At 62.8% G+C, this 14474-nt stretch overlaps 1 protein-coding gene and 1 long non-coding RNA gene across 3 annotated transcripts in view; both read right to left on the bottom strand.

Annotated features, from left to right (window-relative positions):
- Positions 1–792: 792 nt before the first annotated feature.
- The window catches only part of SLC9A3 (solute carrier family 9 member A3), a 39393-nt gene continuing 25711 nt past the window's right edge, over positions 793–14474 (bottom strand). Inside the window, exons 4-17 of one of the 2 annotated variants that reach the window (XM_042233997.2) lie at positions 13664–13742; positions 12890–13067; positions 12181–12401; positions 10728–10930; positions 10199–10288; positions 10045–10115; positions 9136–9265; positions 7993–8108; positions 7436–7565; positions 7077–7253; positions 6877–6949; positions 6316–6426; positions 5788–6031; positions 793–3711 (exon numbers count right to left, since the gene is read on the bottom strand). In XM_042233997.2, the coding sequence (XP_042089931.1) occupies positions 3708–3711; positions 5788–6031; positions 6316–6426; positions 6877–6949; positions 7077–7253; positions 7436–7565; positions 7993–8108; positions 9136–9265; positions 10045–10115; positions 10199–10288; positions 10728–10930; positions 12181–12401; positions 12890–13067; positions 13664–13742 (1827 nt within the window). In that variant the 3' untranslated portion in view covers positions 793–3707. Of the gene's footprint in view, positions 3712–5783; positions 6032–6315; positions 6427–6876; positions 6950–7076; positions 7254–7435; positions 7566–7992; positions 8109–9135; positions 9266–10044; positions 10116–10198; positions 10289–10727; positions 10931–12180; positions 12402–12889; positions 13068–13663; positions 13743–14474 lie in introns of those variants that run through there. The other variant, XM_027980208.2, reaches the window with a different exon arrangement.
- On the bottom strand, positions 3718–5619 carry LOC121816834 (uncharacterized). The gene is made up of 3 exons (XR_009596737.1): positions 5197–5619; positions 4945–5130; positions 3718–4657 (listed from the first exon to the last, which is right to left on the bottom strand). It is a non-coding gene; the product is annotated as an uncharacterized LOC121816834 (long non-coding RNA).

Genomic DNA, 14474 nt, shown 5'->3' with positions numbered 1-14474 from the left:
CATGAGTTTGAGCAAGCTCTGGGAGTTAGTGGTGGACAGGGAAGCCTGGCATGCTGCAGTCCATGGGGTCGCAAAGAGTCTGACAGGACTGAGTGAACTGAACTGCCCACACTAGGGTCTTTCCCACCAGCCTTGTCCCCCGAGTTCTGGACCCAGCTGTGCCCACCCGCCTCTCCAGCCCCAGGCCTGCCCCCTCTGGGCCCCTCCTGTGTGGCAGGTGCTTGGTCCTCCCACTCCGGCAGCCAGTGATGGTGGCCACCATCTCTGCCGGGGGTGTGGGGTGGGAGCTGGTTCCCAGGGCTCAGGCCCTGCCCGCAGGCTCTGCACTAACCCTGAGCCTCACAGACACACACAACACACACACACACGGGCAGGTCCACATGATTACCGCCCCCACACGTGCATCCAGGACTCAGACTCTGCCCGCAGGCTCTGCACCAGACCCGACCCCCCCCCCCACACACACACACACACGTATCCAGTGCTCAGCCTGGGCCCTCAGCCTCTGCACTAACCCTGAGCCTCACGTACACACAGATGCATCCAAATGACCGTCACTCATATACACACACACGCCACACACACACACAGCCTGTGCCCTCAGCCTCTGCACTAACCTTGAGCCTCACGCGCGCACACACACATTTATCCACATGACCCTCACTCATACACACACACACACGAGGCGCATCCATGTTAATTTTAGTGCCAGAATACTATGCCTGCAGGAGAGGCGGCCCCTCAAGACCTCCTTGATACGATCTCACTTGTAAACAAAGTTTTCACCCAAAGTGTCTTGTAATATTTTTAATAGACTTGATCAGGCTGCTGCAGGGTCTGTGGTGGGCTCCGCCCAGACACTGTTGACAGCACACGGGCAGTGCTTTAAGGCACGTGGTCATGATGAGGGTCACACAGCTTGACAGGGTTACATTCACAAAACCAGCATCCACAGTTTTCACCACTCATAATGTAAAATACATTCCCATTCCAGTTTCAATGAAATTCCTCCATTAAATCTCTAACAATAGAAATCAATAGTTCATTGAGCACTGCACTAAAATTATGCCCAAGAAGATGTAGAAGTGAGAGAATGACCCCTAAATTTGTGTGCTTTATATCACAAAGTCGGCCAATGTTCAGTATTAAATAAATAAGAATCTTCCTAATAAAAAAATTTTACAACAGTTTTTCTAAGGAAATACATTCATAAGACTGTTTACATTCTGTTTTACAATGACAAGAACAGCTCAGATTCTCATTTATGAAACGTGTCTACAGTACTACGGCTTATAACGCTGTGTCACAGACAAAACAGTCTCTCGGGCTGGATGTCTCGCTGGAACCTCGGACACTGCTCAGCCTGTGCAGTTGACAACAAGCAATGCCTGCTCTCCACGGCACAGCTGGCCCAGGGGAGGTCGGCCACGCAGAAGTTCAGTGTCTACAGTGTCAAGTGGGTGTCTCAGCCTCTGGCCCTGCAGTGAGGAATCAGATCTGGGTCCAGCGGTCCAGGAGAGTTGTTAAGGCAGCTGGAGATGCTGGACAGCTGGGCTGTGGTGCCTGGGCCAGCCTGCCTGCTCGGGACGAACCACCCCTGCAGAGTGGATGGAGAATGTGCCTTCCGCCAGGCTTGTGGGACAGACGAAGGCTGGCTCTTGTGCTCAGAGAATGGGTCAAAGTGGCTGTGAATGTGAGAACAAGCATTGAAAACCACGTCACTCCTGTCCTGGTGACAGCTGAGCAAGCAACTCGGGTGGTGAGCAGGCCTGCACATCAGCCTACGGACCATCCCTGGGTGACGTGGGCCACCCTCCCTGCTGCTCCCTGCTTCTCTCAGCAGCTCAGTGTAGACTTTCCACCAGGGCCACTGGGGACCTGCGAATTGCCATAGTCGGGGGGCACGGGGGGGCTGCAAGGACACACAGAGGATTTGGTCACAGCACAGCGGACAATTCCCTGAGCAGGGCTGAGCTGCTGCACAGAAGCTTCCAGGAGCCCCTGACCCTCTGCTCCTTGACTGCCTTGCAAACCCTCCTGAGGAGCGGGTGAGGACCGAGGCCTCTGTCCAAGGCCACGTTCCTGAGCCCCTGAGGGTGGGGTGGGCGTGGAGGGGCGGGTCCAATCCCCCTCATCCCCTCTCTGTGTGAGCAGGGCCAGCTGTTACTCTAAAGAGGACTGCTTGCTGGCAGGCCCACACGTCTGCTGGGGCTGTGTGGGCCTGTCCACTGGGTCACTGCAACCCCTAAACCCAGTCTGGGCCATCGTCCAGCATCAGGTGAGGCAGCTCAGGCCACAGACCAGGGGCTTGGGGAAGTTTAGAGCCTGGTGCCCAGAGGCCCCCATTCTGAGGCTGGGTCTGTGCAGGGTGAGCAAGCATCAGGCTCTGGGAATCTCAACACGAAAAGGACAAGCAAACAAAAGATGCTTCTGCAGCCGTGCCTACGGTCCCTAAGGTGACAGGTGGTTCAAAGACCTGGTGAGTGGTCACATCCCACCCTGGGGTAAGGGCTCCCCCCACCCTGGGGCTGACAGTCCAGGGGGCGCTTTGGGAGAGGCCAGCCTGGGTGGGTATCACGGTGGGCAAGTCTCATCTGGTTCTGGTCGTTTCCCCAGCAGAGCTGATGAGAATGGACACAGGTGGCAGGGACTGAAGCACAAACTGTCCCTGAGTCAGGGGTGGAAACAGCCAGTCACAAATGCCGGCTCAGCTCAGGTCCAGGACAGGTGGACAGAGGGCCTACAAGGGAGCCTCCCAGACGGCGGAAGGCTCATGCCCACCTCCCACCCGCAGCAGGCCTCTCCACAGGAACCCCAGAGAATGCCTCGGCTCAGATCTTGCAGCTCATTTGGTCCCAAGTTCAGCTCCTGTACATCCCAGCACCTAACCGGATCGGTGAGTGTCCAGGGCTACTCCAGGTCACCAGAAGACCCCTTGGGAGGCAGGCCACAACCCTAAGAAACTGTGGCCATGCGAGCAGACCCCCAGGTGGGCCGCTGTGGCGAGAGTGGAGACCATTCGTGGGGGCGGGCAGTGACGGTGGCTCAGCTGGGAGGGGCAGGTGGTAACCCCTAAGAGGCGAGGTCTTGAGGGTCGAGGTCATCCCCTGGGGCGAGGTAATGGGTGCAGATCCTAGGAGGGTGGCCGTGATAGGGGCAGAGACCCGTGGGGGCGGCCGTGGCGGAGTGGAGCCCCCCGGGGTGTGCGGCCGTGGCGGAGTGGAGACCCTCGGAGGTGCGGCCGTGACGGAGTGGAGACCCCCGGAGGGCGGCCGTGGGGGTCACCCCCGGGGGCGACGTCAAGTCTGCAGACCTCGGGGGGCTGCAGTCACAGCGGAGTCTCCTCTTGCTCCAGCGCGTGCGGTGGCGCGTGGCACGACGGCGGCAGCGACGCCAGCTTGAGCAGCGCGGGGCGGCGGCGCGCGCGGGGCCGCTGGAACGAGCGCCGGCTGTGTACGCGGCGCGCCGCCGCCGACCGCGCGTGCGCGCCCAGCAGCCCGCGGCGCTCCGGCCCCGCCCCCTGCGCGGGCCCCGCCGCGGGCTCGGGCTCGGGCTCGGGCTCGGGCGGTGCCGCGGGCGCGGGGCTTCGCGGGGTGGGCGGGGCCTGCGCGGGGCTGGGCGGGGCCGGGCTCGGGGCGCGCGCGCGCGGGGGCTTCTCGACGGCCGGCGGGGACGAGTGTCCGGTCAGTGGCGCGTCGGAGCCGGTGTCACCTGCGGGAGGAGCCGGCATGAGCGCGGGGCGGCACGACGCCCCCCGCCTGGGCAGGAAGCGGGGGTCACGCCTCAGGCCCAAGGCGGGTGCGAGGCCCGGAGGCGAAGCTGCGGGAAGAAGACGGGCGCCTGCCTGAGGCGGCGAACCGGGCCTCGCGGACCCCTCCCTGCCCCGCCCGCTGCACTGCCCTCCGAGTGAGGGTGTCTGCCGAGCCGCTTCCTCCGGGCTTCCCGGGGTCGCGGGCCTTGAGGGAGAAAAGTTCGTGCCCTTCGGTGCCAGAGTCCCCGAGTCGGCGCTCTCCTAACCGACAGCCCGGAACAGGCGACCCTCATACAGCGGGGACCTCACACAGCGGGGACCTCACACAGCGGGGACCTCACACCCTCACACCGCAGGAACCCTCACTCAGCGGGACCCTCACACAGCGCGACCCTCACACAGCGGGACCCTCACTCAGCGGGACCCTCACACAGCGGGACCCTCACACAGCGGGGACCCTCACACAGCGGGGACCTCACACAGCGGGGACCTCACACCCTCACACCGCAGGAACCCTCACTCAGCGGGACCCTCACACAGCGGGACCCTCACACAGCGGGGACCCTCACTCAGCGGGGACCTCACACAGCGGGACCCTCACACAGCGGGGACCTCACACAGCGGGGACCCTCACACAGCGGGACCCTCACACAGCGGGGACCCTCACTCAGCGGGGACCTCACACAGCGGGGACCCTCACACAGCGCGACCCTCACACAGCGGGGACCTCACACCCTCACACCGCAGGAACCCTCACTCAGCGGGACCCTCACACAGCGGGGACCCTCACACAGCAGGGAACTCACACAGCGCGACCCTCACACAGCGGGACCCTCACACAGCGGGGACCTCACACCCTCACACCGCAGGAACCCTCACTCAGCGGGACCCTCACACAGCGGGGACCTCACACAGCGGGGACCCTCACACAGCGGGGACCTCACACAGCGGGGACCCTCACACAGCGGGGACCCTCACACAGCAGGGAACTCACACAGCGCGACCCTCACACAGCGGGGACCTCACACAGCGGGGACCTCACACAGCGGGGACCTCACACAGCGGGGACCCTCACACAGCGCGACCCTCACACAGCGGGGACCCTTACACAGCGGGGACCCTCACACAGCGGGGACCCTCACACCCTCACTCAGCGGGACCCTCACACAGCGGGACCCTCACACAGCGGGGACCTCACACAGCGGGGACCTCACACAGCGGGGACCCTCACACAGCGCGACCCTCACACAGCGGGGACCCTCACACAGCGCGACCCTCACACAGCGGGGACCTCACACCCTCACTCAGCGGGACCCTCACACAGCGGGACCCTCACACAGCGGGACCCTCACACAGCGGGACCCTCACACAGCGGGGACCTCACACAGCGGGGACCCTCACACAGCGGGGACCTCACACAGCGGGGACCCTCACACAGCGGGGACCTCACACAGCGGGGACCCTCACACAGCGCGACCCTCACACAGCGCGACCCTTACACAGCGCGACCCTCACACAGCGCGACCCTTACACAGCGGGACCCTCACACAGCGGGGACCCTCACACAGCGGGACCCTCACACAGCGGGGACCCTCACACAGCGGGGACCCTCACACAGCGGGGACCCTCACACAGCGCGACCCTTACACAGCGGGGACCCTCACACAGCGGGGACCCTCACACAGCGCGACCCTCACACAGCGGGGACCCTCACACAGCGGGGACCCTCACACAGCGGGACCCTCACACAGCAGGGAACTCACACAGCGGGGACCCTCACACAGCGGGACCTTAACACTTTCACCCAGCGGGACCCTCACACCCTCACACAGAGGGACCCTCACTCCGCGGGGACGCCCCGCCCCCGCTCGCGGGAGAAGCAGGAAATCAGAAGGGCCTGGAGAAAGAAGCGCGGCTGGAAGAGAGGCTGAGGCTGGTGAGAGCAGGGGGAGGCGGCGGCGGAGAGAGCGCGACGCGCGGGGCTGAGGCGGCGCTGAGAGGAGCGGGGGCCGGCGCGGGGGCCGCGGGCCAGTTACATGTGTGTGGACTCGGGCGGGGCGGCGTGCGGCTGCTCCTCGGGGCCGTCGGCCAGCAGGAACGAGTCCACGGACTTGCCGCTGAGGCGGAAGGGCGCCAGGCGGTGGAAGTTGCCGGGGGAGTGGGGGATCTGCAGGCGGGCCCTCTGGGAGGGCACCACCGCCTCCCCGGGACACAGCCAGGGCGGCACCCCAGAGAGGATGCCGGGGCTCTCCTCCAGGGAAAACGCGGGGTTGTCAATTCCTAGGAGAGAGGGCGGCGGTCGTCAGCTTCCCTCGCTCCCCGGAAGGGCAGAGAGGGAGGCAGCGGCCCTGGGTCAGACAGCAGCTCGGCCTCGGCCACACGGAAGGTCACCTGGAAGGTCTCGGGCCTCTGGGGGTCGGGCCCTGCGCCGGCTCTCGCTCTCCTCTCTCAGAGCGGAGGCCTCTGCCCGTGCCCGCGCTTGCGCGGCCGCGTGAACCGCGCTCCACCGCCTGGGCCTCCCGCCAGGGATCGCCTGCGGGTAGCGCAGGGCCGTGCCCCCTCACCTGAGGGGGAGTCTGTCGCTGTGTCCTGCCCGATGTTTGCCAGGAACTCGATCCCGCCACTCATCTCATCATCATAGTTGGGGGCTTCCTCAGTGTCTGAGAGTTCCAAATCTGGTGACAGGGAAGGGACAGCGTAAGGGGACAGGCTGGAAGCGCAGATGACCTCGTCTGAGCCCTTGACCAACCGCCCCGGACCCGCTCACCGCCGCCCCCAACCCCCGCCGCGCCCAGGGTCCTCGTGTCTGCCGCCCCCACTTAGCGGCCTCTGGGCAGCTCAGTGGACCGTGGTGCCCACCTGGCCACACCAGGATAGGGCTGGGCAGAGAGGACCACACTCGGTCTTCTCGAGGAGGGGGGGTGGCAACTGGAGAAGGGGGCGGGCCACAGAGGAAGGGGATGGGAAGCCCAGGTCGCAGCCCTGCCCCCACAGTGGCTGCAGCCTGTGAGGAGGGCCCTGGTGCCCAGGGCACCGGCTTCCTGGAAAGACAGCCATCTGCACCCGGCTGCCCTCAGGTGCCCCTCAGCTCCTGCGGACCAGCGTCCAGCCATAGCCCAGCCTACCTTTCTCCTTGATGGTGAAGTCCTGCAGGGAGCTCACCATCGGCAGTTTCCCGTTGGGAATGCTGCTGTTTCTCTGAGGAGCAGAAGGAAACCGCTCACAGCTCTGGGTCCTGCCTGATCTGCTTGTCCACCCCAGGGAGGCCTCTGCCCTGCCACCAGGGTGCCCCCTCGGTGGTGCCTGCCCAAGTGTGCCCTCTCACCCGCTTCTGGGCGCGCTCCCTCTTGAGCAGCTTAGCGGCCTTCTTGTGGGGGTTGATCCCCAGCTTGGCGGACTTGAAGGACTCCAGGCGCTTCCGCATGGTCCTGTGGAAGATCTCGGTGTCCTGCTTCTCGTCCTCATCCGCGGTCAGCCCATGTCGGCTGTAGAGATGTTTGTACTGTGGCGGGGAGGCAGGGGGGTGGGGTGGGGATGGGAGGGGTGGTTAGGGTTAGCTGGTCGTGTCCGCAGGGCCTGGGCTGCGCCCCGCCCCCCCCCCCCAGGAGCGACCTGCACTAAGTAGGGCCATGCTTTGCCCTGGGGCAGGACGGGCAGGGCGCTGGCTCTGGAGGGCGCACCCACCTCCTGCCGGGGCTTGTACAGGTACTGCTGCAGCGTGTGGTGGGTGATCATGTCCTCCGCATCCCGGATGCTCTGCCGCCGCTGCTCCAGGGACTGCATGTCCAGGCGCACGGCACTCACGTTCTCCCTCCTGCGAGGGCCTTGGTGAGCAAGTGGGCACACCACCTGCCCTCCCGCCTGCACCCCTGGGGCCTGGGGTCATCCCGATGAGACCTTCTCTGCCTCCGGTTTAAGACTGACCCCGCAGTGCACCTGCCCCTCCAAAGCGCCAGCAGTGATACCCAGAACCGCCCTGCACTGACAGGGCAGAGGCTGGAGGCCTGGAATCTGTGACCAGCACCCTGTCTTTGGTGGTGGGGAGGGGGCGCTCCTTAAGCGGGCTGCTGGGCCCTGGCTCACTGCCGCACTCCAGCCAGCCGACTGACACGACAGGTGACAGACGCCACCGCCTCTGCCTGTTTCCCATGTGGGCAGCCCCAAGAGGCCCGCTGGTCATGCCTGTGGTTTGGTCGGGGAGCCTGGAGAGAGCTTGGCCCACAGCAGCTCTGGGGACCTACAGGAGGTAGGAGACAGAGGCCTCCACAGTGGAGGGGCGTGGGGTGCTGAAGTCCACGTTGACCATGTTGTCCGTGCTGGGAGAACGGATGAAAGCCAGGGACCCACGGCGCTCTCCCTGCGAGAGGAGGTGGCCTTGTCAGTCACTGGCCTGGCCCCAGGGAGCCCCACCCTGGGGTGCTGTGCACTGACCCCGAGGCACCTGGGAAAGCCAAGACCCCAGAAACCACGGTGGAGGCCCCGCTGGAGCTGGGAGGCTCACGGAGGCTTGTGCAAAGGACTTGGTGCCTCAGGGAGCGTGGGGAATCCCCACGGGATGGGGGAAGAGGCCCTGTCCCCACGGGGGCTCCAAACCAGCTGCCCTAGTTTTCCCCAGAAGAGAAACCCCAGCCTCCAGAGTCAGGCGAAAACCAGGCAGAGCAGAGTGCACAGGCATGGAGGTCACACTGCCGAGTGAGGTGCCCTAGGAGAGCAACTGGCCCTCCAGGGAGAGGGTGGAGCTGGGGAGGGCAGCCAGCTGAGGGCCAACCTGCTATGGCAAAGCTGGTGCTGTGGGCGTTGTTCACGGGCACAACCGCGGTGCAGAGGAGCCCACAGGCCTGCATCATAGGCACCAAGGTGGCAGGCGGCAGGGGGGAAGGGAGGCTGGTGCCCTGCTGGGAGCCTGTCACCAGTGGGAACTGGGGGCCATAGAGGGTCCCCAGGAGAGGATGCAGCCAGCAGGGGTCACCACCCACCTTCCCAGCCCCAGGGAGGCAGCGAGGCCTCAAAGGCTCACGGTCAGAGGGGCCGGGATTCCTGCTCTGAATTTCCTCAGCTGGTTGGAGGTGCAGAAGACAGGCCTTGCGCCCATGGCCTCGCCCCGGCTGGAGCCTGGAGCTTGTGCTCACTGGGGTCTGTGACCTCAGACCCAGCACCGCAGAGCGGGAGCTGTGGTGAACCCCACTTTCAGGGTGCCTGAGGGCCCTTGAGCTCAGGTGAACTGCGGCTGGGGCAACAAGAAGACTGTGTGTCGCTCACCAGCTGCCCCACCCCTGCCCGGGCCTCAGGGTGCAGACCCCAGCACTGTCCACACACGGGTCTGTCTCACCTCTTCCTGCCCTCCCCCGACACTCCTACAAAAGAGCAGATGAGACGGCCAGTACCTCGGCCACATAGCTGATGGCATCCTTCAAATTGAGCTCGTGGAAAACGTTCAGAATCCGATCTCGAGACTTCTGAGCTGACCTTCTCATGAGGATTTTGCTGAGGAATTTCCTATCAAAATTCGACCACCTGCGAGGACGGGTGGGTCAAACCAATAGTGGTCAGCACTTGGTGGGGTCTGGGTGAGGCCCTGGGATGGAACCCTGGCAACATCTAGACTCGTGATGGACACAGTGTTGTAGCTGCTGGGTGGGATACTCAGTTTCTATTTACTGTGGCAGCCACACAGGCAAGCTTTGAAGTGAAAGAGATGACCCTCCACGTGCCGCTGAATGCTGCCTCATGGCCCTGTGGCCGCTCTACCTTCCTGTCCGATGGCAGGGTCGTGGTGTGTGCGTGAAAATGGGATTAACCTTCTCCTGTAATGCGGTCATGCAGATTTCCTCTGACTGCATAACCCTGTAGGAAGATGGGAGGACGGGGCGGGGGGGGGGGGGGGGGGGGGGGGGGGGGGGGAGATTTAAAGCGGGGAAGGGGGTCACAGGAGGAAAAGTAGGAGGATTCTAGGAGGAGAAGGGGCTTAAGGGGCTCCAGGGGCAGGAAGGCAGAAGGAGGGGGTCCCAGGAGGAGAAGCAGAGGTATTTAGGAGAAGGGGCTTGGGGGGACCCCAGGGGCAGGAGGGGAGAAGCAGGGACCTGAACAAGGTGGTGAGTGGCCCTGGGTCCTCCGAGGGCAGTATTCTGAGGTCACTGGGGCTCAGTGGGGTTAGGGTCATGGTGATGCCAGAGATTCGCTCTATAGCCTGTGGATCCTACAGTCGCTGGTTAAAGAAGGGGACTAACAACTGAGATGAACGTGCCTCTGAATTTTCTTGTTTCAGTTTGTCAGGGGCCACTGCAGCGACTCACTTATCTCTCAGATAATTGTGTCCGATTTGCCCTGATATGTCCTCGATGGCCGAGAGGATGTGGTCGAAAGCCTTTGGAAGGAGAGGCACGTGGGTCAGCGTCACCTGGACAGCCCCTTCCTCCTCCTCCCTCCTCCCTCAGCCCTTCCACCTACCCGGCCGTGCAGCTTCTCGTTGAGCTTGGGGTCTCGCTGCTCGCTTCTCTTCACCTTCAGCCACTGCACCAGGGGCTTGATGGTCAGGCCCTGGAGGACAGACACCCTGACACTGAGGCCGGGCCGGGCCTCACCCCAGACCCGCACCCCGCTGGGGCCCACTGATCCCGAGCCCATACACCCCAGCGGGGCAGAAGGGGCCACCCCTTGGCCAGGACCCAGGTGATCTGTGCCCATCTCCTGGCAGAGGAGGCCCTGCCACCTGCGGGTCACTGGACGTCCTTGGACGCCCCGGCCAGCTCCTTAGAGTAGCCAAGAGCCAGGCAAAGCGGGGCCTTTTCCTTCCTGGTCAATGAAACATTAACTGGGGCTTTGTTAACCAGCAACAGCCAAGGAAGGAGGTTTCTAGGCCAAATCGCGCTGCACCCTGTGGGGCCACATGAAAACCTACAAAACTACGCCTAGTTACTAAAATTATCAACCCAGTTAGGCCTGGCACCTGGGAGGATGAGGCCTCCACCACCCGTACCTGGAAGATGACGGTGAAGAAGATGACGATGATGGTGGTGCTGACAAACAGGTTCTTCTCTTTGACCTTGTTCTCGTCCAGGAGGACCACCAAGGCGTAAGCCACAGCTCCTCGAAGGCCGCCGTAGGACATGACCACCTGGTCTATGATCTCCAGCTGCACCATCCGGTACCGGTTCAGAATCCAGGTCTGCAGGACAACCCCTGCGGGGTGCGCATGCACTCAGCACTTGGGGGAGGTGCAGCCCCTCTGTCCCTGCCAGCAGCCCTGCAGCCTTCTCCCACGGGTGAGGCCGCCTCCTCCCACGAGCGAGCAAGCGAGCAAGAGGCACCACTGTAGCCCCGCCTGCAGGCCCCTCGACCTCTTTGGAGCTCTCTGGGCCCCCGCCTGCCTCTGCACCCCCAAGCTGTGCTCCAGCCGCTCTGGAAATTCCTAGGTCTCAGTGTGACCACATATGTGGCTGCCCAGCAGCTCCAGGACAAGAGTCCACCGAACCACAGGGCCTCTGTTTTCCTGAGCCCTCAGTCCAGCGACTGCAGGCAGAGCAGGTGGGGGTCACCCGACTGCCTTCTCCCCTCCCCAGCCCTGGGTTAGCACTGCACACCAGGGACCAGTGACCAGGGCTGAGTGGGGCCGCAGCGGCTCCTGCTTCTCACGTGCCATGGTGACTGAGATGTCACCCAAGTGACCACATCCAGAGTAAGTCAGTGGGAAGCCACATGGGTTCCCCTGGCTTCTGGAACCTTCCACTTGTACCTCCAGGTGGTCTTATTTCAGTGATGAGGCTATAAGACTGGGAAGGCCTGTCCCTTCACTGAGGGTGACTAATGTCCTGGCCAGCCTTAGGGTCCCCAAGGTCTCTTGAGTCTGTCATTCACTGTGCTGCGGGGCTGGGGGCTGGGAGCCAATGTGTGTTGCTGGTTCTGCAGACTCCCCATGGCCAATTCCTGCTGTTGGCTGACCATGTCCCCTCACCCCTCTGTCTCCCTCAATCATCCTCTCAGCCCCCCTCATCGCTATCACCCTCCATCGTCCCATCATCCCCATCACCCTCCATCATCCCCCCGTCCATCACCCTCTCATCCCCCCCATCCATCACCCTCCATCATCATCCCATCACCCTCCATCATCCCCATCACTCTCCATCATCCCCCCATCCATCACCCTCTCATACCCCCATCCTATCACCCTCCATCATCCCCCATCCCATCACCCTCTTATCCCCCCACCCATCCATCACCCCCCATCATTCCATCACCCCCCATCATCCCATCACCCTCTATCATCCCCATCACCCTCTCATCCCCTCATCCCATCATCCCCCCATCATCCCCTCATCGTTCTCACCACCCCCATCACCCTCCTTCATCCCCTCATCTGCCCATCATCCTCATAATCCCCCCATCATCCCCCATTGTCCTTCCGTCACCCCCCATACTCCGCACACCCTCACCTATGGCCCTGTACACAGAGATGAAAAGTAGCGTCAGGAGCACAAAGGCTGTGTTCCACTTCCAGATGAGAGGGTCCACAGCTGAGATGCCCAGGAACATAAAGATGATGGTCTCGGCCCCACTGGCCAGCATCTTCATGGTGTAACGCACTGTGGTGGCCGACTGCTCTGAGATGTTGGCCTTCACGTACTTCTGACAGCAGATGCCACAGAAGGTGATACTGCACATGGGACAGCCCGCCATGAGCGTTCAAGCCTGGGCTCAGCTCCCACCAGACCCCGTGGGGCTCAAGCCCATCTCCCAGAAGGCAGCACTTTGGGGCCCCTGCATCCTGGGCAAGCATCCCCCGCTACTCATCAGCACTCCTCTTTGTGAGTACAGGGCTCCTCCTAGGGGCTTGGTGCCCTGGGCTGGCTACCTTGACACTGTCTGTGGGCCTCTGGGGGCCTGGGTCCCACACTGGAGGGGAGGGGGGCAGCTCTGCGGGTCAGAGCCCTGGGAAAGGCTGCGTGGGGGCAGAGCAGGTGCTGCAGCCCCTGGAGAGCTCTATGAAGACGCCAACTCCTTAATTAAAAGACTAAATAGATCAAATTCTTCTCCCCCATAGCGAGTTCCCGCCCCACCCGGGGAAGTGGCCAGGCCTCCCCAGGGCAGGTCCGCCGGGCATGCGGGGGCTGGTGGGTGGCCGATCAGCGAGGAGGGACTCACGCCAGGATGGCCGACAGGGACAGCATCTCAGACGTGAGGTAGGACAGGTAGGAGAGGACAAACACGAAGCCAGGCTCGATGATGCGCACGTGCTTGGTGAAGCGTGTCACCAGGGAGAGCAAGAAGGCGAACACGATGCCCACCAGCGTGCCCCCCAGGCTCACCACGAAGAAGGACACTGCAAGGACAAGGAGTGCCGCTGGCCTCTGAGGGGCCCTCTGTGGCCGAGGCGTGGGCGAGCTGGCCTGACTGACTGACTGTTCCCCATTGAGGTCCCGGGTGACCCCAGAGGCACCAGCAGCTCAGCAAACAAGAGGCTGATTCTCTCAGCAGACAGAGGCTCTGGCTCCACGGGGAGAGGAAAGCACTGCACCAAAGGAGGCCCGGCTACCCCACTGCGGGGGCAGCGCTGAGACCAGCAGCATTGGTGGGGGGTTGACAGCAAGGACCAGGCTCTGGGCTCCCAGGAATGCCATCTGTAACTGTCCCTGCCCAGAGGGATTCCCAGGACCCCAGATACAGGATCCACGTCCTCCCATGGGTCTGTGGGGGCAATGATCCTCGCCACCCAGGGTGGCTGGGGCCTGGGAAACCAGATTAGTGTAACCTGCTGGGGAGGGCGGGGGCCTGTCACCAAGACTTTGAAATGGAAGCATGTTTTCCTGCACAGGCTGTGGGTTCCAGCCTGGCACAGATGCTGCCCCACGGGGTCCATGTTCCGGAGAAGACACTGGCCCTGGCTCCCCGCTGGAACACAACTGGCGAGCCACACACCTATTCCTTTCACGCAATCCACGCCGGTCACCTTGTCACCACCCAAAGTCACAAAAGATTCAAACACGTTGTACAGGACCTGCGGGGACACAGACAGACAGGACCCCGTCAGCCTGCGGTCAGCACTGACTCCTCCCCGTCTCGGGCCCCAGGCCTGGTGAGACTTGGGCCAAGTGAGGAGACCATGGCAGCAATCTGAAGGGAAACTGAAAACCGCCAGGGCAAACTCATCTGGGGCAGTAGTGTGGGGTCTGGGGTGGGAGGACAGTCTGGGAGGAACAAGAACCCTCAGAGAAAACCTGGCCTTCCCCACCCTCAGTGAAGCAGGGCGGCCACAAAGCCAGCCTGCTGTGATGATCTTTAGTTTGCTTCCCAAGACACAACCAGAGTTTCATTTGCTGCGACTTTGCCATTATGCGGCCCCCGTCAGTGGGGACGCACCCCTGGCATCTTTGCCTGTTGACATTCAAACCTCATCCTGCTATGAAGTGAGGTGAATTGAAGTCACTCAGTCGTGTCCGACTCTTTGCGACCCCATGGACTGTAGCCTACCAGGCTCCTCCCTCCATGGGATTCTCCAGGCAAGAGTACTGGAGTGGGTTGCCATTTCCTTCTCCACATCCTGCTATGACGTGGTGATAAATGCCTAACACCTTATCCAAGGCCGCAGGGCTGTATGTGTGGGAGGTGCCCGCTGTGCTCTGAGCGAAGCTCCTGAAGGATGCGCTGGCTCCACGTCCAGGGGAGGGGCCTGGGGGCGACCCAGGTCGGGGGGGGCTGTGGGGCCCTTGGGAAGAAATGTTCCTGTGTC

The sequence above is a fragment of the Ovis aries genome, chromosome 16 (genome assembly GCF_016772045.2).
Source record: "Ovis aries strain OAR_USU_Benz2616 breed Rambouillet chromosome 16, ARS-UI_Ramb_v3.0, whole genome shotgun sequence".
In the NCBI taxonomy this organism is placed as follows: domain Eukaryota; kingdom Metazoa; phylum Chordata; class Mammalia; order Artiodactyla; family Bovidae; genus Ovis; species Ovis aries.
The sequence above is the reverse complement of the archived record's forward strand: the minus strand, read 5'-3'. Positions and strand labels throughout refer to the sequence as shown.